Here is a 21,984-nt window from a genome sequence, read left to right as displayed (position 1 = left end):
TAATTCTCCCACGCCAAATTGAACTCCAAGCTTTTTATCAGTTCTTTCACTGCAGATTTCTAGGATCTACTCTTCCCTGGCTCCCCCCATACACATACACACACAGTTACTACCTCATCTTTACACAGGAATTTCACAGTAGCTATATGGGAGTCCAGCTCTCTCTCTTCTTTACAACTCTATATAATCCATCTGAAACTAGCACCAGAAAACAGCATTTTTAGGTATTATTCAGACTACATTCATTCTCCTTGACCTCCCTGCAGGTTTTGAGACTGTTGGTCACTTACTATTTCAAAACTGTTACCCTTATCTTTCAAGACATGACTCTCTTCCTCTTTCTCCTATGATCCTTTTAATGGTCCTTTATCTACCTCTCTTTCTCCCTTAATCTGTGGTTCTCATGGGAGTGAAATTACTAGGGAGCTTTTAAAAATACATACTCAGGGGGGCCCACCTGGTGGCGTAGCGGTTAAGTTCGCATGCTCCGCTTAGGCGGCCTGGGGTTCATGGGTTCAGATCCCGGGCGTAGACCTGCACACCGCTCATCCAGCCATGCTGTGGCGGCGTCCCACATACAAGGTTAGCTCAGGGACCATCTTCCTCAAGCAAAAAGAAGAAGATTGGCAACAAATGTTAGCTCAGGGCCAATCTTCCTCACCAAAAAATAAATAAATAAATAAATAAAAATACACACTCATACACATTCCTTGGACAACCAGCTTACAAGCATAATCTTAGGAAAAGAAATTACTCATTCCTATAATAATAATAATCACCCATTTCTTTTCTACCAAATTTTATCCCATCCCAATTCCTTTAAAATTCTGTTCAAAAATTACTTCTCGTGAAGTTTTCCACAGCAACCCCAGTGTAATTACCCTTTTGTGCCTTAATGTTTGTGTGCAAGTAATAAAATATCTTTTTAATAGAATAAGTTGGGACCAAGAGTTTTCTGTAAAAACAGATTATCTAGAAAAGGTAAATTTAGCAGTGTGTCTTCATTTTTTTTAACTATATTTGCTAAATTCAACATAGTGTCCTGGAAAAGTCTAGTTAGTTAATAGTTAAAAGTATAGTTTAGTTAAAAACTTAGTTAATATTATTCTACCAATGTTCATTTCTTAGTTTTGACAAAAATACATCATTATGTAAGATGTTAACATTAGAGAAGCCGATAAACATATACATGAACTCTGTATACTATCTTCCCAACTTTTCTGTAAATCTAGATTTATTCTAAAATAAAAGCCTTTTAAAAATACTATATTTGATTAATTATGGTAAATAGATAATCTCATTCAACACTCATTTTTGTAGACGAGACCTGGAACCCTAAAAGGTTGAAAGTTCAGTGTCACCAAGCAAGTTAGTGGCAAGTCTTATGCCTCCCTACTTAAGGTTGTCTCTACGGCCTATACTTTTGATGATGTAGTCAAAGTACATCAGAGTACAAATCGGATAAAATAAGCTTCATAAAGTAGATACCAGTTAATGCCATTGACTGACCTGCCTTCAGAGTACTGTTCAGTTACCTATTCGCACAGTTACGATCATCCCGTAAAATCAAGAGACTCTAAGAGGTGTACATAGATATATGTTAACAATATGTTTAAAAAAAGAAAAAAACGCCTTGCACCACTACAGGTTAATAGCCTGATGGACACTGGTTAAGGCAAGGAATCATTTTTATGTCCATTGTTAAGTGAAGCATAGTACAGTACTAATTCTTTTTAAAGATAGTATGACAGTAAAATATTAAATGTTAATAAATAAAAATATTTCCTATGACTTAACAGAAGCAGAATAAATACAGTAGTAGTCTTCTGAATTTATTCAGGCTTTGAGAACTTTGAAAAGGAGAAAAAGTTAGACTTGTGAAGAGATTGTTTATTCTGCCTAATTCAAGATAGGGGCGATCCTCATACTAGTGGTTAGTGATTTCGTTTTGTTTTATGTTTAGAAACACTAAGATAGTCAGTCATTAAATGTAGATGATTTTAAAGCAAGCTTTTACATTGATGTCTAGGTATAATCTGATACCTTTCTTACCAGTCTTTTAAATTTAAAGTTTAAATCTAATCCCTAGACTTTTTTCTTCTTCATTAGACTTTTATTATCAAAGTAATACATACTCATAAACTATTTCCGTAATCCAAAATATATAAAACACTATTAAGACCCCCTATTTTTTTCTCTCACAACTCTCCTTGCATCCCACCACACATACGCACAGAATCCACAAAGGTAAGAATTAGTACATTTGTATAGTACATTTTCAGATATTTGTATGCGTTTTATAAGTTTTTTTAATACTGAAATCATAGCATATATACTGCTTTGCAGCTTGCCTTTCCCCCCATTACATAGCACTAATATGAGCACATCTTTAAATGTCAGCACATGTATGTCTACTTCATTCTTTTTTGAACCACCTTTATAGTGTAATGTGTTGAGGCCATACCAATATTTCCAGTTTCTTGCCATTATTGACAATGCTGCAATGAGTATTCTTAAGTGCGTATATTTATGTAGGGCCCAGCCTGGTGGCGTAGTGGTTAAGTTCGTGCGCTCTGTTTCATCGACCCAGGGTTCGCAGGTTCAGATCCCGGGCGTGGACCTATGCACCATGCATCAAGCCATGCTGTGGTGGCGTCCCATATACAAAACAGAGGAAGATGGGCAGAGATGTTAGCTCAGGGCCAATCTTCCTCACCAAAAAAAACAACAAAAAAAAAATATTACATACTTAGTTAAGTTTATAAGATATTATCCTGAAAAAAATTCCTGAAAGTGGAATTCCTAGATCAAAAGTAAACACATTTTAAATTTTTTTTTTTTTTTGAGAGGAAGACTAGCCCTGAGCTAACATCCATTGCCAGTCCTCCTCTTTTCGCTGAGGAAGATTGGCCCTGGGGTAACATCCGTGCCCACCTTCCTCTACTTTTTATGGGATGCTGCCACAGCATGGCTTCTTGGCAAGCAGTGCTTCGGTCCACGCCCAGGATCTGAACCTGTGAACCCTGGACCTCCGAAGTGGAGTGCATGAACTTGACCGCTACGCCACTGGGCTGGCCCCCCACATTTTAAATTTTTATAATGATTCCCAAGTGCCTCTACACAGGAATTGGGAATTGTACCAACGTATACTCCTATCCACATTTAAGAGAGTACCCATCTCTCCAAACCCTTAACACACTGGATATTACTAGCTTTTTACTCTTCCCAATTCAGTGGATGAAGAGTGGTATCTTGTTTTAATTTACATTTAATTTAATTATGAATGCAGTTATACATCATTTCATAGATTGTATTCATTTATATCTATATTTCTTTGGACAGTCCATATCTTTTGCTCATTTTTCTCTTGATTTTTTTGTCTTTTTCTTATTTTAAGACACTTTCTAAATTGAGGCAGTGAACCCTTTTGAATATATTACGAGTGGGTTTTTTTCTCCCATTCATTCTTTTGACCGTATATGGTGTTTACGCTAAGAGTTTTGAATGGCCCAAAATGTTTTTTAAACTTTTATTCAACCCCTCTGCCCTTTCACAACAAATTATATCTCATCTACAAATGGCCAGGTTTCTATTTGTGAGCTATTTTATACAAGTAGATACAGATGTATTTTAGTTAAGCTTGAAACTCAATTAGATTTTTCACTGTTCATTGTGCACATTGCAGTTGTTTCAAAGAGCTTTTAAATATTATGTTTTTGTAGGCCTCAGGTATCCAAGCAAGGACAGTGATACTTACCTGGTCACCTCCTTCCAGCTTCATTAACGGCGAAACAGATGAAACTACTGTACCAGAGCTCTATGGTTATGAAATTCTGGTCTCAAGTACTGGAAAAGATGGAAAATATAAAAGTGTATATGTGTGGGTATTTGTTATGTTTTCCTCTCTCCCGTTACGTAAGTTAATGGTTTGTCATAAAGAGCTTAGTAGTAATTTTGTTCTACTTTTCCCCTCTTCATGCTTTTATTTTGAATCTATAAATTGACCAATGATAGTGATTTCAGTGTAAATAGTCCAAATGCCAGCTGGTACACATTTCTGTCTACACTTCCTTAGAATAATCACTTCCACTGGCCACCTTCAGCTTTTTTATTTTTCAATAGGCCTCCTAATAAATGTTTCACTGTTGACATATTCCTGAGGCATAAATATAAATCATAATATGTATGTAGAAACCAGGTACCAGAAATGGAGAACTCTTAGACTGTGTACTCATGAAATGTAGTATTGCTTCTCTAAGGAGCTGGATTTAATTCTTTTACATACAGAGAATTGTAAAATGAATATAGTACCATTGTTCCTCATTTGTATGTTGGTGTATTAATAACGATATTTTGAAAACTTATCACAGTTCTCTTTCCTTGATTCAAAAGTGTTGTACATCAAGAAGCCTTAGAAAGAATCAGTGGCTAAAATTGTGACATTTGTGACTGACAGTTGTAAAATGAATTATTTTTCTGTCTTTATTTGCATAGAAGTTGCTTATTCTAATGAAAAAAATAAAGAGTGAAGTTGGTTGTTAGTTATAATTTAAGCACGAGGAAGATTGTAAAGGAGATGGTTAGTCATTTGAATGCTTATAATTAACAGAACGCCGGATACATAAGCCTTCTTGGTATCTTTTTTCAAAAAATAGCTGGTGTAGGGGCCAGCCCGGTGGCGTAGTGGTTAAGTTCATGTGCTCTGCTTTGGTGGCTCGGGGTTCACAGATTTGGATCCCAGGTGTGAACCTAGGCACCACTTATCAAGCTGTGCTATGGCAGGCGTCCCACATATAAAAAATACAGGAAGATGGGCACAGATGTTAGCTCAGGGCCAAGCTTCTTCAGCGAAAAGAGAAGGATTGGCAACAGATGTTAGCTCAGGGCTAATCTTCCTCACCAAAAAAAAATAGCTAGTATAGGGAAGAAAGGAAAGTGAAACTGCCTCAGTGACTATCATCTGGTAACTTAAGGTTATGAAAATGTCCTGTCTCCTTCTCTCTTTTGAGACTTCCTTGTGTTTATTCATTTTTCTTAAAAGAGACAAACCTACCTAAGGGGTAAATAGGGGATAAAGGACCATCAACATAAAGGTTTCTTTTTGTGTTAATTGCTGTTTCTAGTTAGATGTGGCTGCTTGCTAAGAAGAAGGATTTATCTCCATTTGCAGCCTGACCAGAGAGCACAAGAGGGATGTTAGTCACCTCCTTTACCCTACCCCAATTAAGGTCTCTTCCGAGGATGCTACTGCAGCTGTTCAATTCATTAAAGTGTGCTTCCATCAGTGAGACATGTTTTCTTTCTCATAGTGTTTACTGGCTTTGATTTGAGAAATAGGGTAGCTGGAAGGCAAGGGGGGCACAGATGGGAAGAAGTCCATAAAGTGGAGAGGAGAGAAACTTAGCTGAAGGAAATGGAACAGAAAACAGTGATTAAAAGAAAAGAAATAGAAAATGGGCTGGTTTGTTGGCTACATACCCAAATAGTTGTATCAAATGATTATTTTAAGGGGACCAGCCCCGTGGCTTAGCAGTTAAGTGCGCACGCTCCACTGCTGGCAGCCCGGGTTCAGATCCCGGGCGCGCACCAACGCACTGCTTCTCCGGCCATGCTGAGGCGGCGTCCCACATACAGCAACTAGAAGGATGTGCAACTATGACATACAACTATCTACTGGGGCTTTGGGGGAAAAAAAGGAGGAGGATTGGCAATAGATGTTAGCTCAGAGCCGGTCTTCCTCAGCGAAAAGAGGAGGATTGGCATGGATGTTAGCTCAGAGCTGATCTTCCTCCCAAAAAAAAGAAACAAAAAAAAAAAGATTATTTTAAGAAGATATGTGCTGTTGTATTTGAAAACATAATAGTGGCCAGGGGCGATGCTTTACTTCAAACTATGATTCACTTTTTTTCTTTTCTACTCATTAAACTGTCGTATTTTAGATAAAGTTCCATGTTATACTCTAATGAAATGCAATATTGGCAGACTCCTTGTAAAAATTTGGTAGGTTTGCTTTCAGTAGTACGTGTGTTATTTAGCATTTTAACTCTGTACAAAATGGATTTTTAAATAATTGAAAATGGTTCCATTTCTTGAATAAGCTAAATATCTTCCTTGACTCCACTCAAAAAAAAAAACGAACTCTGACTTACACAGTTGATTTGCTTAGCACACCGTTTTGTTTTAAAGTACTATGCAGGTACATACTTAAGTTTTGCACATATCCTCATTACACAAATTCCATGTTAATGAAATCTGAATATGGTTATAGTTGGTAAAGTAAGAAGCTGTTATAATTTCATAAAGTTCCACAAACTGTAGTGTACATAATGCAAATCCTCTGGAAATGCTTTATTTATCAGACAATGAAATGTTACTTTTTTTTCCCCAGAGGTGAAGAAACAAGTGTCACTTTAAATGATCTCAAACCGGCTACAGATTACCATGCAAAGTAAGGAACGTCTACGTTTTTGCTTTGATATGATATAGCATAGGTGGTTTTTTAAATGATTTCCTTAAAAGCCTAGAATATAATTTAAATATTAATTTTGGATTAAAAACATGGACTTTATGGACTTTGGTTTTTCTTTTGGTACAATTATCAGCACTTTCCCAAAAAAATAAAAACATTTAACTCAAATGTTATATTGTAGAGTTAATCACCCTGTTTGTAGGACCTAGGGATTGGAATGAATATACAGATAATATGTATAGTATGTCTATGATATCTAATTTAGCACTGGAAAATGGTCCCAGCTTTTGAAATTTTTACAAAACAGAATCATAAATAATACTTGATTTGAACTTATGTATTTTTATTACATTCTGTTTTGGAAAGAGTTTGGGGTATTAAAACTCTTAGAATTTCACAACATTTAATTGGAAGTAACTTAGTTACTGTTTTACTCTGCACAGTTCTTCTATTATAGTTTGCCAGAATTTTATAGCTCAGGGCTTCCCCAGTTGGGAATCATCTCCATTTTTAAAAACAACATTTGTGATTGGGATTATTCCTATTAAACTATTAAATTATGTCTTCAATTATACTTCCTGTGGAAGTACTGTCCAACCTAGTATTTTTCAAGCTGTAGGTTACAACCATTATGAATCATGAAATTAATTTTGTAGGTTATAGTCAGTATTTTTTTAAGTTAAATATAATCAAGTGGAATAGAAAGTATCTGTATATTACCCCTAGTTAGGAATATTGTTTCAGGACACTCTGTGTGTATGTGTGTGTGTGAGAGAATACATATTGCACAGACATTATTATGTCACAATTTAAAATATATTTCTTACTTTGGGTTGCAATCAAAAAAAAAAGATGAAAGCCACTGGTCTATCTTATTTTTCTTTCTTTTTTTAAGGGCCATGCTTAACTTCTAATACACATTTTCTTGGTAAAACGTTTAGAGGGCACCTCACTAACTTGCAAGTGCTTAAAGGTGATGCTGTTAAAGGTAAGATACAATGATTCTGTGAGGTAAAATCATTTATTTTATCACCATAGAGTCCAGGCAGAATACAATTCTATAAAGGGAACTCCTTCAGAAGCTGAAAGCTTTACCACCTTGAGCTGTGAACCTGATGTACCTAATCCACCAAGAATAGCCAATCGGACCAAAAATTCACTCACTTTGCAATGGAAGGTAAGAATATTCTCTGGAGTATTTCCAACTGGATATTTATTTCCTTTTTTTCCCCCCATAGTGTTAAGTTTCAGTTGTTTTTGGAGACAAAAAGAACTTTAAGCTAACTTCCTCTTGCTCTTTATATATATTAAATAGGCATTTGTTTCTTATATCTTAAAATAACACTCTTAATGGTTTTTCTTACTACATATAAATATAGCAGAAAAGACTGATTTATAATTAGATGTCCTTATTATACTGGGCATGTGATGACTTTGAGAGTCTCAACAGCGATTCTCAAGCTGATTACTACTTTTTATAATATTTTGTAATGATGCATTTATGTCTTGAATTTTATTCTAAAATGAGATTCATAATAACTTAACTAGACTCATAGTTTTAAAAATATCAATATAGTGCTTTAAAGGAGGAATAAAGTTATTTTTAATAGAATAATAGATATGTTAATATGTAAATGTTTGGGCCCAGCTACACAAGAAGATGTAATGAAGTGGACAGACACCATACATAGAATTGGTAATTCAAATACCACAGTAGCATTGTCATTGGTGACATGATTTTCTGAAATGATATATAGGTCTTGGTAAATTTCTGAACAAAATTAACTACAGTCTTTCCCAAATTGCACAGTAGTTGCATCTTGAGAAATTTAGTAACTGTTAAAATTATACAAAAATACCTTGTAAAATGGAATTAGATTCTAGGCTCTGATCATTATAAACAGATATTTCACCTTTGGTAGGGCAATTAGGGTAGCAGCCCAGCGCCCTTCATGTAGGTTGGGGTTTTTATAGAGCACTGCTCTTTACTCTGAAGATAATTAAAATTGGATTTTGAACTTTCTGTCTTTAACAGTATCGCAGCAGGCCTATACAAGATGTAAACAGTGTCACTAGTTGCTCACACAAGTTGCCCAGGCTTACACCCTTCTAGAAATGGTCCTGTATATACACACAGTAATCAGCATGGTTGGGGAAAGAGATGTCATGGTTATTATTATTGGGGATAATATTATATACCTCGGTTGTTGGGAGGATTATCAGATAATATCTGTATAGCCCATAGTACAGTGTCTGGAACATAATAAGCATAGTAACTATTATTATTATTTAATTTTAAAGTTGAAGAAAACTGGCTTTGAGTAGTTCAGTGACTTAAATGTCAGATCTTTTGACTCTGCTGCCTCATATAATCTAAAAGTATTACTATGGAGGTTAACATGGTATGAGAACAGTGGCATGGGGTGGCACTTGGGTAGCAGTTGCGAGAAGTATTTCATCAGCTGACATTGTTTAAAATGTCAGTGCATGGTGATGGTAAAAATTTGACTGAAGTTGCTCTTTTATGCTCTTATTATCGCTGGCACTTGGGCAGACCTTCTCTTGCTTGGCCCTTGGAATACTGCTGGCTAGGAACACTGGTTTTGTGTCAGATAGACCAAATTCAGTTCTGCTTCACTCTTAATGACTATGTGATCTGGGGCAACTTCTTTGGGCTCTTGAAGCCTCCATTTCCTCTTTTGTACATTTCAGATAATAGTACTTCCTAGAGTTGATGTGAGGATTAAATGAGATAAGGTGAAACACTTCACAGACAATAATTTCCCCTCTAACTCGGAGAAAAGCCGGAGGATAGGTCACAGGTCATTCAAGGTGGACATTTTAACAGCCTCACGAAAAAGGTAGAAAAATTAAGCAAAGTCAATATGAGACCGTAGCAACTAGATTAGAGCAATCTGGAGTCATTAACTCCAGGGAAATATCTTTTTACTCTGCTCACTTCCTGCTGAGACTTGAAATCTCCTCTATCTTTATTTAGATTCTCTTCCTCCACTGTGTAAGAGTTGGAATTTCCCAAGGATTCTTCCTCTGCCCTCTTCTCCTTATAGTCACTTTTACATGCCACTACTGTGCCAATCAGTGAGCTATTACTGTAACTTACATAGCAAATTCTGGGCATGCTAACCAGTTAAAAATTATAAGTTTTAAAATTTTAAAACGCAAGATGTGTTAGTATTCAACAAATAATTTGGACCTCCATGTTATAAAACACTCTTCATTAAAAACTTGACAATAGGGGCCGGCCCCGTGGCTTAGCGGTTGAATGCGCGCACTCCGCTGCTGGCGGCCCGGGTTCGGATCCCGGGCGCGCACCAACGCACCGCTTCTCCAGCCATGCTGAGGCCACATCCCACATACAGCAACTAGAAGGATGTGCAGCTATGACATACAGCTGTCTACTGGTGCTTTGGGGGCAAAAATAAATAAAAAAAATTAAATTAAAAAAAAATTTAAAACTTGACAATACATGATGGCTATTTACGTAGCTGGCAGTATTATATAAAAATTGGATAAAGTTCAGAAAATTACAGAAGTTCTCTGGAGAACCGTTTAAAAAGTTAAGATTATTTAATTTGATAAGAGGAGTCTTAGAGTCAATTGTCTTTAAATAGATGAAGTTATTATAAGGACAGTAGTGATCAGTTCTGCATCTAAATGAGGACTAAAGAGGAAATAGGTTCTGAAATTGTAGAAAGAAAATTCAGGTAGAAGTAACGTTGAAATTCTTCAGTTCTAGAGTGATTAAATACTGGAATAAAATGCCAAGGGAGACTTGAAATTTTCACCACTGGAAATTAACAGATTGATGAATTAGCAGTCTCAGGTAATTGGGGCATTGAGTCTAAAAGCAGAGGTCCACCCTGCCCGCATATGCCCTCTTGGAGTTCCTTTCAGCACTCTAGTTCTTTCACTCTTTGAGGTATTACACAATATTACATTTAGATTGTTAGGTGAGTTTTAATGAAAATGACAGGATCGATCCTAGGAGCTTAAAGCTGATAAAACCTTCTGATAAAAGGCAAAGTGATTTTTTTTAATGGATTATAAAGGTTAAGATAGTTCTTGCTAAAAGAGTTTGTTCAGTGTTCAGAAAAACTTGAGTAGCTTCTTGCTTTGTTTGCTTTCCTTGAATTTAAAAAGATTATGGGGTATACAGTACATATATTTCTGTATTCTGTGTGCAGATGTTTTCAGGGCTAAGTCACAGAGAATATCTGCAACACAGAAGATTCCTTAGATTAGATCATCACAATATCTTTTACAAAAGGACTGCTCTGTACTTAATTATTTGTTTTTTGGTGTTTGTTTTAGGCACCTAGTGACAATGGTTCTAAAATCCAAAGCTTTATTTTAGAATGGGATGAGGTAAGTAAATCGAATCTTTTTAAATTAGGCTAAAATTGTGTGCATATCCTCAGGCAGAAAAGTTAAGTGTTTTCCTCTTTAAAAACAATATGAGTGATTTCGTGTGGTACATGAGTGAATTGATGGTGTTCTTAGAAAACATTACTGACTGAACCTCCCTGTGTTTTGGGTTTTTTTCAAATAAACCACCGTCAAAACTGTCACTTGGGTAATTACCCTGATGAAGGAATTTTTTTTTTCGCATCAGCCTTAAAGGCAAGTGTATTTGTTTACTATGGCTGCTTTAACAAATTACCACAAACTTGGAGGTTTAAAACAACACATATTTATTCTCTTATAGTTCTGGGAGCCAGAAATCCAAAATGGCTTTCATAGGCCAAAATCAAGGTGTCACATGGCCATGCTTCCTCCAGGGACTGTAGAGGAGAATCCATTTCCTTGCCTTTTCCAGCTTCTAGAGGATGTCCTCATTACTTGGTTATGGCTGTATCAGATCACCTTTTCTCACCCTGCTGCCATTATGCATTGCCTTCTTCCTCTTCTGTCTTCAAGTCCCTTCTCTGCCTCCCTCTAAGGATATTTATAATTCCCTTTAGGGCCCACCCAGATAATCCAGGATAATCTCTCCATCTCAGAAGCCTTAACTTAATCACATCTATACAGTCCCTGTTATCATATAAGGTAACATTCACAGGTTCCAAGGATTAGGACCTGGATATCTTGGGGGACCATTATTCAGCCTACCACAGCAAGCATACTGGGCTTTATTGTTTAGTACTTTCACTGTCATTTATCATTTTCTCTCTTGCCCTGCTGCTTACACCACAGCTAAGAGGAGGGCCCAAAGGGAGTAGAAGACATTCCATTGATAATTTGGGAATGCAGCAGTATGTTAAAAGAGTAATTAAGTACAACCAAGTAGGTTTTATTCCATTAATTCTAAGAGAATTCAGAAATAGGAAATCTATTACTATATCATAGTAAGTTAGATGAAAAACCATATCATCTTGATAAATTATGAAAAGGTATTTGCTAAAATTTAGCACCCTTCCAGTTAAAACTCAAAACAAATTAGGGATAGAAAGGTAATTTCTTATTTGATAGTTATTTTTGTACTTAAGTGAAGTACCATCACTAAACAATAAAAGCATTTCTAGTCAAAGCAGAAACCAGTCACAGTTGCCAGTTATCCTCATCTTTGTTTAACGTTATTCAGGACGTTATAGTTAATGCAGTATGATTTGGAACCAGAGCAAGAGGTACAGCCATGGTGGCTGTGCACGGGGGACAAAATTATCGTTTTTTAGAGATGATATGATTTTCTATTTAGACAACTCAGTAGATTCAACTATAAACACTATTAAAACTAACAAGAGAGTTCAATAAAGCAGCCAGATATGGATTAAAGGTTTTCTCTGAAGCAAAAATCACCCTAAGCACTCTTTCCCTCTACCAACACAATAAAGAAAAATGGGTGGAGAATGAGAAACTTTTCCATTTTATGTAACACCCTAAATTTGCTAAACTCTTTAATCGTCCTAAGCTGCAGACTTTTCTCTCTCCCATCTTATTGCCTATAATTGGACTTTTCTCTCTGCTCTCTGCTTATAATCTTTCATTGTTAAATCTAAGCAATAGTAGCTCCAAAATCTTTATTTTAAAGAAGCTTAGCAGCTATCTAGGTGGAGGTTTTGGGATGAGTGGGAACCTTTTCTTAAAACTGTTTGCAGAGAACTTTTCATAGGTTGAGGAACACCACCAGTTATGCATATCAAAGATCACCCTATTTTCATCACTACTAGTTCCCCCGTAGAGATTGTGGAGTCCATACCTGGAAAGAGTTTCTTTCACTGAAGCCAGAGGTTTAGCATCAGCTAAAACAGGGTACTTAGTTCAAGAAGCTATACAAAGATACCTCCTCTCCAGTTGTTGAACTCTGCATTTCATGAGCAGTACGTATCATATACAAGATGTGTGTTAGCTCAACTTTCTCTTGAGATCCATGATGTGCCCGGTAACAAAGATGACTTAATATACACTCGCTAATATGTTACTGTCTATCAATTAGGAATTGATGTGGATTTATCTTTTTACAATAAGGTATGTGATATATAATAATAATTTCTTTTAGGGAAAAGGAAATGGAGAATTTTGTCAGTGTTACATGGGCTCACAGAAGCAATTTAAAGTTACTAAACTGTCACCAGCGATGGGTTGTAAATTTAGACTATCAGCCAAAAATGACTATGGTATAAGGTAAGATACATTTTAACATAGATATTTTAGATTATCCAGTAAACTTCATTTGTGTAAATTATTCAAATTATCCACTAAAAATTCTGCTTTAGTTTCTCGCTTTGTTGATACAGTTAAGATGTACTACTAGCCTAGCAAAAGCTGTAAGAGAATATGTTAGTTATATAAATGCAGTTTTAAAAGAATATAATTCAGGGCCAGCCCCATGGCTTAGGGGTTAAGTGCGCGCACTCTGCTACTGGCGGCCCGGGGTTTGGATCCCGGGCGCGCACTGCTTGTCCGGCCATGCTGAGGCCACATCCCACATACAGCAACTAGAAGAATGTGCAGCTATGGCATACAACTATCTACTGGGGCTTTGGGGAAAAAAGAAAGGAGGAGGATTGGCAGTAGATGTTAGCTCAGAGTGGGTCTTCCTCAGCAAAAAGAGGAGGATTAGCATGGATGTTAGCTCAGGGCTGATCTTCCTCACAAAAAAATAAATAAATAAAATAAAAGAATATAATTCATTTTTAGGTATCTGACCTGGTTACCATAAAGATATTATCGAATCCAACATATATTATTTGGATTATAATTAGTTATCAAAAATTGTAATTTTCAAAAAAATGTCATTTATCAAAAATGAGCTCTTTAGCTCTAAAAATAACTTTTTTCCTTCCTTCTTAAAAACCATTTGTTTCAACAGTGGTTTTAGTGAAGAAGTCTTATATTACACCTCAGGCTGTGCACCTTCTATGCCCGCAAGTCCTGTATTAACTAAGGCTGGAGTTACTTGGTTATCCTTACAATGGAGTAAACCCCTAGGAACACCATCAGATGAAGGAATTTCTTACATTTTAGAGATGGAGGAAGAAACTTCAGTAAGTATGAATATGTATTTTAAATAGGGTATTTAAAACATATTTCAGTGCGGCATTAATCCTGTTACAGCAAATATTGCCACGATAGTTAAATCCTTCCTCAAAACCTTTGAATCCTTGGTTGCTAATTGTTTGGAAGAATTCAGTCTTTTGGTTTTTTTGATGTGTAGGAGACACTTTTGTTTTTTATGTGTGTTTGTTTGTATGTTTGTGCCTGGGAACAACATAGACTGCATTTTAAATATGTGTTTTAGGGAAAATAAAGAGAGGGGAAGATCACCACAGCCTTCTATACTAAACAGCTTTAAAAGATAAGGAAATAATTTGTCTGCCCCTCTCCAACTGTGTACATACACTGCTTTCTCCAAGTGCTGCGGAATATTTGAAGAGCCTTATATGAGACTATATAGTACAGCCTGAATCTAGTTACCAGTGGCTCATCTCCAGTGAGTTAGAACCAAACTGAACAAGAGTTGGGGTGTCTTCTGTTAGTTCTATATAGTTCCATAGCTTTTCAGAGCTACTTTGAAGCAATATGAGTCAAAAATAGCATTGGTCCACTCCTAGATGTATACCCAGGAGGACTGAAAACATCTGTTCGTAGAAATATTTGTGCACAAGTGTTCATAGCAGCATTATTCATAATAGCCAAAATGTGGAAACAACCCAAATGTCCATCAACTGAAGAATGGATAAACAAAATGTGATATATCCATACAATGGAATATCATTCAGCTATATAAAGGAATGGAGTACTGACACATGCCACAACACGAATGAACCTTGAAAACATTAATGCTAAGTAAAAGAACCCAGTCTTAAAAGACCACATATTATGTGATTCCATGTATATTGATATAGGCAAATCCATAGAGACAGAAAGTATATTAGTGGATGAGAAAAGAGGGGAAGTGACTGCAAACCAAAAAATAAAGTACAGGCTTTATTCTGGAATTAGGAATTAAGTGATGGTTTTATAACCTTGTGAATATACTCTTAAGTCACTGAATTTTATACTTTAAAATGGGAATTTTATGGTGAGTTATATCTGAAATTTTAAAAATTTAAAAAATAACATTGGGAAAGTAGTGAATCATTGTCACTGGGGCTATAAATAGCAATCCCAAACCTAAATGACATCCCTGTCAACACACCCAACCATTCATTTAGTCACCTAAACACAACTATGTGTTCACAGCAAGGTAAGTATGTTAAATAGTTACAATTCTGTTTAGCTCGTGCAACATCTGCCTGGGAAATAAATTCCTGTTAGTTCTAGGGATAAGCTTACTGATGGTAAATTTACCATTGGCTCTGACTCTTCTCTCAACACAAATATCTTCTCTTGGCTACAGTATTTACTGAGAATATGAGGTCTTCTTCATCCTCCTTCAAATATTTAGTAGCATTTCTGTACGTGTCCACTCAACATAGAAGCATCAAGGTGAGGATTACACTCAACAGAGCATTAATCACACGGCACATAGTAGAAAATGAAGAGGACCTGGATCTTTTCACATTCTTGTTATTCCCTGTATTTCTGCTGTGACACATTTAATGAAGACTTGTTTTCCCTTTCCAGGGATATGGTTTTAAGCCTAAATATGATGGAGAAGATCTTGCTTACACAGTGAAAAATCTCAGACGTAGTACAAAGTATAAATTTAAGGTAAGCTTTGAAAGCCCTTAAAAGATTTGTTTATTGTTCTTATTGTTCCTATTGTTTTAAAGCCAAGTACATAAAACCAAGTAGCAGGAGTACCTCACTCCTTTGATTTTAAATCTTAAATAATTTTGGCCTTTTCTAATGAGCTTTATTGTTTTACTTTCTTACTATACAACAGTGCTTCTCAAACTTTATACATTTAAATTCAAAACAGTTTTAATGTTTTACGGGACTCTTATTTGTATAATGTGAACAAATGTCTTTTAAAATGTGGGTGTTGTTCTGTATGATCTCACTCATATGTGGAATATAAACCAACACATGGACAGAGAAAACTGTATTGTGGTTACCAGGGGCAGTGGGGGTGGGAGTTGGGCACAAGGGGTGAAGGGAGACGTATATATGGTGATGTACAAACAAAAATGTACAGCCCAAAATTTCACAATGTTAATAAACTATTAAAACATAAAAAAAATGTGGGTGTTGTTAACTGTACATAGAATATGCTTTTTTGGCAGAAATATCAGAAAAGGTAATAGTATTTTTTTTCTCAGTGCATCATATCAAGTGGTGCACAATTTCAGTTGTCCTGTTATTGGTAGTCACTTGAAGGTGATATCCACCCTGTTTCTTCACTTAAAGTTGTTCTTTTTCCTTTGTAATAAGTGTTTTGTAAATACCTTGTTAAACATTTTATTCCTCATCAAACTTGCACCCACTAGTTTTAACACTCATTGATAATTCTTGCCTGAATCAATTATTGCTATGATTAATGGTTGCCAAGTGGTGATTTTTTTATTTTACTGTTCCTTCTACATTTATTAGTTGGCATTATACTATAAGGAAAAGCTTTCTCTTCCTCATTTATTTATATCAGTATGAACTCATGGATTCCTGTATATTGAGTGGGTTATATTTTGTTACCATGGTTATCAATTATGAGGCTCAGATTGTCTCAGATTTGGGAGCCCCTTCAGACTGACTTCTGAATCCTTTTGACGTGTCCCTCTATCATTCTTTGAGCCCTTCCTTTCTGGTACATGATATTCCAGTCTCATCTTGTGCTTTCCCTTCTTCAACCTTGGAATTGGTCATTTCTCAAAGCACCTGGGTCCTTTTAGTGGACAATGAATGGTATTTAGAAGCCAAGATCTGGGTAGTCAGTATACTTATTGCTAAAGGGATTTTGCTGCTCCTGGACACCCTCTCAATGGACAGAGCTAGGAACTGTATGTATGTATGTATGGTTTTTGTGTATATATGTACACAGTTTACATACACAAACATTTACAAGTATATTTCTCTAAATATCTATTTTTGAAAATCATGAGTTCACACCAAATACCTGTGGTTTTAATCCAATGCCACAGGTTAATTCTAGTTTTCTCCCTTTCCTTATTTCTAACCCTCTTCATCATCAGTGAGAAACTTTGCCCCAGTTATATTCCATATATTTACTTATTGGCTCAAACTCCTCTTTTTCCCCTCATACCCTTCCCTAGCATCCTATTCAGGGTGTTTGAGTTCCTACTGGGCAAGTGCTGCTGCCCCCCCCCCCCCAACCCACCCCTGTTCCCCAGCACAAATACTTGCCCTGTTTAGCCCACCCTTTGGCCTTTGGACTGAATTATTTCAGGAGGAAAGCAGAGAGACTCTAACGTGTCATTCTTGGTTGCTTGAGACATGGAGACACTACATATCATTCTTGCTCACTTGAAGCAATAGCAAGCTTTGAAAATTCTACTTTGGAGGCTCCCAAAATTCTGTATCTTTCGTAGTATAGCATCTGTTCTAGGATATATTTTAGCTCTGACTCGGTCAGTGATAAACATTGCTATTTCTTGGAAGACAGTGCTTGAATTAGTTAATATACCAGTTAATATAAGCCAGCCTACATTTTTGTGCAGAAGTTTCCCCCAGAAATATAACAGGTTGCTTATTAGTTGATAAATTCAACATTTGAATTTTCCTACCAGTGCTTATTTAATCACATCATTTCAAATAAATGATAGAAGCCACTGTAAATTGTTTTCACTATTAAAAAGCAAAGATAAATTTTATTACTCCTTGAGAACCTTTGAAAGAAAATTTTAATGCTAATGGGAAATTTGATTATGTAGTGCATAATAATTATATGTGTTATGGTTTGTTTTATATACTTGCTTCATTTTTAAAACTTCTGATAATGCTGGGTCATTTTAATTTCCAAATACAGTTTTCATATTTATAAGATTTCTAAAATACCTGAGAAGTATGTACATTAATTCCAGTTTTTCTCTTATGATGATGTTGGATTATATTTTTGCTTCAGTAATGATTGTCATACCAACAGGTCTTTTAAGGAGAAGTTGTTAATGTCTTTATAATATGGTAAGTACTAAATTCTTAGAATTTTACTGCCATGTAACACCATGGTGTTATTGCCACATAGGGACAAAAAGGTATACACACAAATAGAAGTTAAATTCCTTACTAATCCACTGTAAACAAATCACAAATTTCTATTTAAAACTGATTCACTGTGGCAATCACTCTGAAATTGCAGGATATACAATCAGAATCTCCAAGGAGACAATGGGCTTTTCCATAAAGCACCCCCAAGTAACTAGAGAGGGAATGGGAAAACAATATGTCCCTAAACCACCTCTTAACAAATCACTGGATTATAGGAGGGGATTATATATTGGTTTATTAAATAAGAAACAAATTAAAATAGTGATAATATCTAGAGCAGTAGTTTTCAAAGTGTGATTACAAGACCATTTTATCATGATCACCTGGGAACTTGTTAGAAATGTAAATTCTCTGGCCCCACCCCAGATGTGAATCAGAAATTCTGGGGGTAAGGCCTAACAGTTGGTGTTTTAGCAGGCCCTCCAAGTGATTCTCATGCTTTGTGAAATTTGAGAAACACTGAACTCAAGGAGAAAAAAACTAACTAGCAAATAGCAAATGATGACTGCATGAAGTTTTCTAGAAGCCCAGACATTTATTTTGAATCTTCCATGAGCTGGGTGCCAGCTGAGGGGGTTTTGAATCGTTAAATCCTATTGCTCTGTATAGGTCTTCCTTTTCTAGTTTGACATTGCAGACTCCTTTCAAGCAAACATATGAAAGTAAAATCTTAATACTCTAAAGAAATCTTACAATAGTAATGACTAGATAGTATATTATTGTTTGTAAAGAAACAATAAGGATATGATTAACATAAAGTAACATTCTAATATGACCAAGTTTACCAAATGCCGGAGTTCCAGGTTCTTCACTAAGGACAATCCTAGGACAGTCAAAATAGCAAAACAAAATTAGAACAAGGAAAACATTTAAGAGATAAAAGGAAAATGAAATAAAAATTTAAAGCATAAGAAAGCAGTCAGAATTCTTAAAATCATTTAAAATTCAGAGTGATAACCAAGGAGACAATGCTAATTCCATTCAAGTGGTTCACTGGAAGCTGGGCTAGGACCTTGTGTCCAAAGGAAAAAAAAAAAAGAATTAAAGGCATCAGAGGCTAATGTCCAGTCTCTATGACTCGGGCCACTAGAAGGCTGATGCCTTGTTTCCTAAAGTTCCTGAAAAATAGCTTTTCAAGTTAACAAGGCTTCTGAAGGTCAAGGTTTGAGTACTTTGAGCTGAGAACCCTTAGATACTTGGACTTCATCTTGTTACTTGTTTTTTTTTTTTTTTTTTTTTTTTTTTTTTTTTTTTACATTTTTATTGATATTTTAATGGTTTCTAACATTGTGAGATTTTGGGTTGTACATTTTTGTTTGTCCTTCACCCCATATATGACTCCCTTCACCCCTTGTGCCCACCCCCCACCCCCCACCCCCACTTCCCGGGTAACCACAGTCCAGTTTTCTCTGTCCATGTGTTTGTTTATATTCCACATATGAGTGAGATCATACAGTGTTTGTCTTTCTCTTTCTGGCTTATTTCACTTAACATAATACGCTCCAGGCCCATCCATGTTGTTGCAAATGGGACGATTTTGTCTTTTTTTATGGCTGAGTAGTATTCCATTGTATATATATACCACATTTTCTTAATCCAATCGTCAGTCGAGGGACACTTAGGTTGCTTCCACTTCTTGGCTATGGTGAATAATGCTGCAATGAACATAGGGGTGCATAAGCCTCTTTGGATTGTTGATTTCAGGTGCGTTGGATAGATTCCCAGTAGTGGGATGGCTGGATCATAGGGCATCTCTATTTTTAATTCTTTGAGGAATCTCCATACCGTTTTCCATAGAGGCTGCACCAATTTGCATTCCCACCAGCTGTGTATGAGGGTTCCTGTTTCTCCACATCCTCTCCAACATTTGTTGTTTTTTGTCTTGGTGATTATAGCCATTCTAACGGGCGTGAGGTGGTATCTTAGTGTTGTTTTGATTTGCATTTCCCTGATGATTAGTGATGTTGAGCATCTTTTCATGTGCCTATTGGCCATCTGTATATCTTCCTTGGAGAAGTGTCTGTTCATTTCCTCTGCCCATTTTTTGATCGGGTTGTTTGTTTTTTTGTTGTTCAATTGTGTGAGTTCTTTATATATTATGGAGATCAACCCCTTGTCAGATGTATGTTTTGCAAATATTCTCTCCCAGCTGGTTGGTTGTTTGTTCATCTTGATTCTGATTTCATTTGTCTTATAAAAGCTCTTTAGTCTGATAAAGTCCCACTTGTTTATTTTTTCTTTAGTTTCCCTAGTCTGGGTAGGCATGTCATCCGAAAAGATTCCTTTAAACCCAATGTCAAATAGTGTGTTGCCTATATTTTCTTCTATGAGTTTTATAGTTTCAGGTCTCACCTTCAGGTCTTTGATCCATTTTGAGTTAATTTTTGTGTATGGCGATAGCACATGGTCCACTTTCATTCTTTTGCATGTGGATGTCCAGTTTTCCCAACACCATTTATTGAAGAGACTTTCCTTTCTCCATTGCATGTCCTTAGCACCTTTGTCGAAAATTAGCTGTCCGTATATGTGTGGTTTTATTTCTGGGCTTTCAATTCTGTTCCATTGATCTGTGTGTCTGTTTTTGTACCAGTACCATGCTGTTTTGATTACTATTGCTTTGTAGTATGTTTTGAAGTCAGGAATTGTGATGCCTCCTGCTTTGTTCTTTTTCTTTAGGATTTCTTTAGCTATTCGGGGTCTTTTGTTGCCCCATATAAATTTTAGTATTCTTTTTTCTATTTCTGTGAGAAATGTCATTGGGATTCTGATTGGGATTGCATTGAATCTGTAGATTGCTTTAGGTAATATAGACATTTTAACTATGTTTATTCTTCCAATCCACGTGCATGGGATATCTTTCCATTTCTTTATGTCATCGTTGATTTCCCTCAATAATGTCTTGTAGTTCTCATTGTATAGGTCCTTCACCTCCTTGGTAAGATTTATTCCTAGGTATTTTATTCTTTTTGATGCAATTGTAAATGGTATTATCTTTTTGAGTTCTCTTTCTGTTAGTTCATTATTAGCATATAGAAATGCAACTGATTTTTGTAGATTGATTTTGTACCCTGCAACTTTGCTGTAGTTGTTGATTGTTTCTAACAGTTTTCCAACAGATTCTTTAGGGTTTTCTATATATACAATCATGTCATCTGCAAATAGTGAGAGTTTCACTTCTTCGTTACCTATTTGGATTCCTTTTATTCCTTTTTCTTGCCTAATTGCTCTGGCCAAAACCTCCAGTACTATGTTGAACAGGAGTGGTGAGAGTGGGCAGCCCTGCCTCGTTCCTGTTCTCAGAGGAATGGCTTTCAGTCTTTCCCCGTTGAGTATGATGTTAGCTGTGGGTTTGTCATATATGGCCTTTATTATGTTGAGGTACTTTCCTTCTATTCCCAATTTATTGAGAGTTTTTATCATAAATGGATGTTGTATCTTGTCAAATGCCTTCTCTGCGTCTATTGAGATGATCATGTGGTTTTTATTCTTTGTTTTGTTGATGTGATGTATCACGTTGATTGATTTGCGGATGTTGAACCATCCCTGCGTCTCTGGTATAAATCCCACTTGATCATGGTGTATGATCTTTTTAATATATTGTTGTATTCGGTTTGCCAATATTTTGTTGAGGATTTTTGCATCAATGTTCATCAGCGATATTGGCCTGTAATTTTCTTTCTTTGTATTGTCTTTGTCTGGTTTCGGTATCAGGGTGATGTTGGCCTCGTAGAATGATTCAGGAAGTGTTCCATCTTCCTCTATTTTTTGGAATAGTTTGAGGAGGATGGGTATTAAATCTTCTTTGAATGTTTGGTAAAATTCACTGGAGAAGCCATCTGGTCCTGGACTTTTATTTTTTGGGAGGTTTTTGATTACTATTTCAATCTCTT

At 36.0% G+C, this 21,984-nt stretch overlaps 1 protein-coding gene across 2 annotated transcripts in view; it reads left to right on the top strand.

The window, feature by feature from the left end:
* The window catches only part of FNDC3A (fibronectin type III domain containing 3A), a 179,991-nt gene that overhangs the window by 130,542 nt on the left and 27,465 nt on the right, over positions 1-21,984 (top strand). For both annotated transcript variants that reach the window (XM_058548159.1, XM_058548160.1), the window contains 7 exons: positions 3,723-3,880; positions 6,389-6,448; positions 7,508-7,646; positions 10,802-10,855; positions 12,987-13,111; positions 13,800-13,974; positions 15,557-15,643. In XM_058548159.1, the coding sequence (XP_058404142.1) occupies positions 3,723-3,880; positions 6,389-6,448; positions 7,508-7,646; positions 10,802-10,855; positions 12,987-13,111; positions 13,800-13,974; positions 15,557-15,643 (798 nt within the window). The remainder of the gene's footprint in view (positions 1-3,722; positions 3,881-6,388; positions 6,449-7,507; positions 7,647-10,801; positions 10,856-12,986; positions 13,112-13,799; positions 13,975-15,556; positions 15,644-21,984) is intronic.

This window comes from Diceros bicornis, chromosome 9 (genome assembly GCF_020826845.1).
Source record: "Diceros bicornis minor isolate mBicDic1 chromosome 9, mDicBic1.mat.cur, whole genome shotgun sequence".
NCBI classification, from domain to species: Eukaryota; Metazoa; Chordata; class Mammalia; order Perissodactyla; family Rhinocerotidae; genus Diceros; species Diceros bicornis.
The sequence above is the reverse complement of the archived record's forward strand: the minus strand, read 5'-3'. Positions and strand labels throughout refer to the sequence as shown.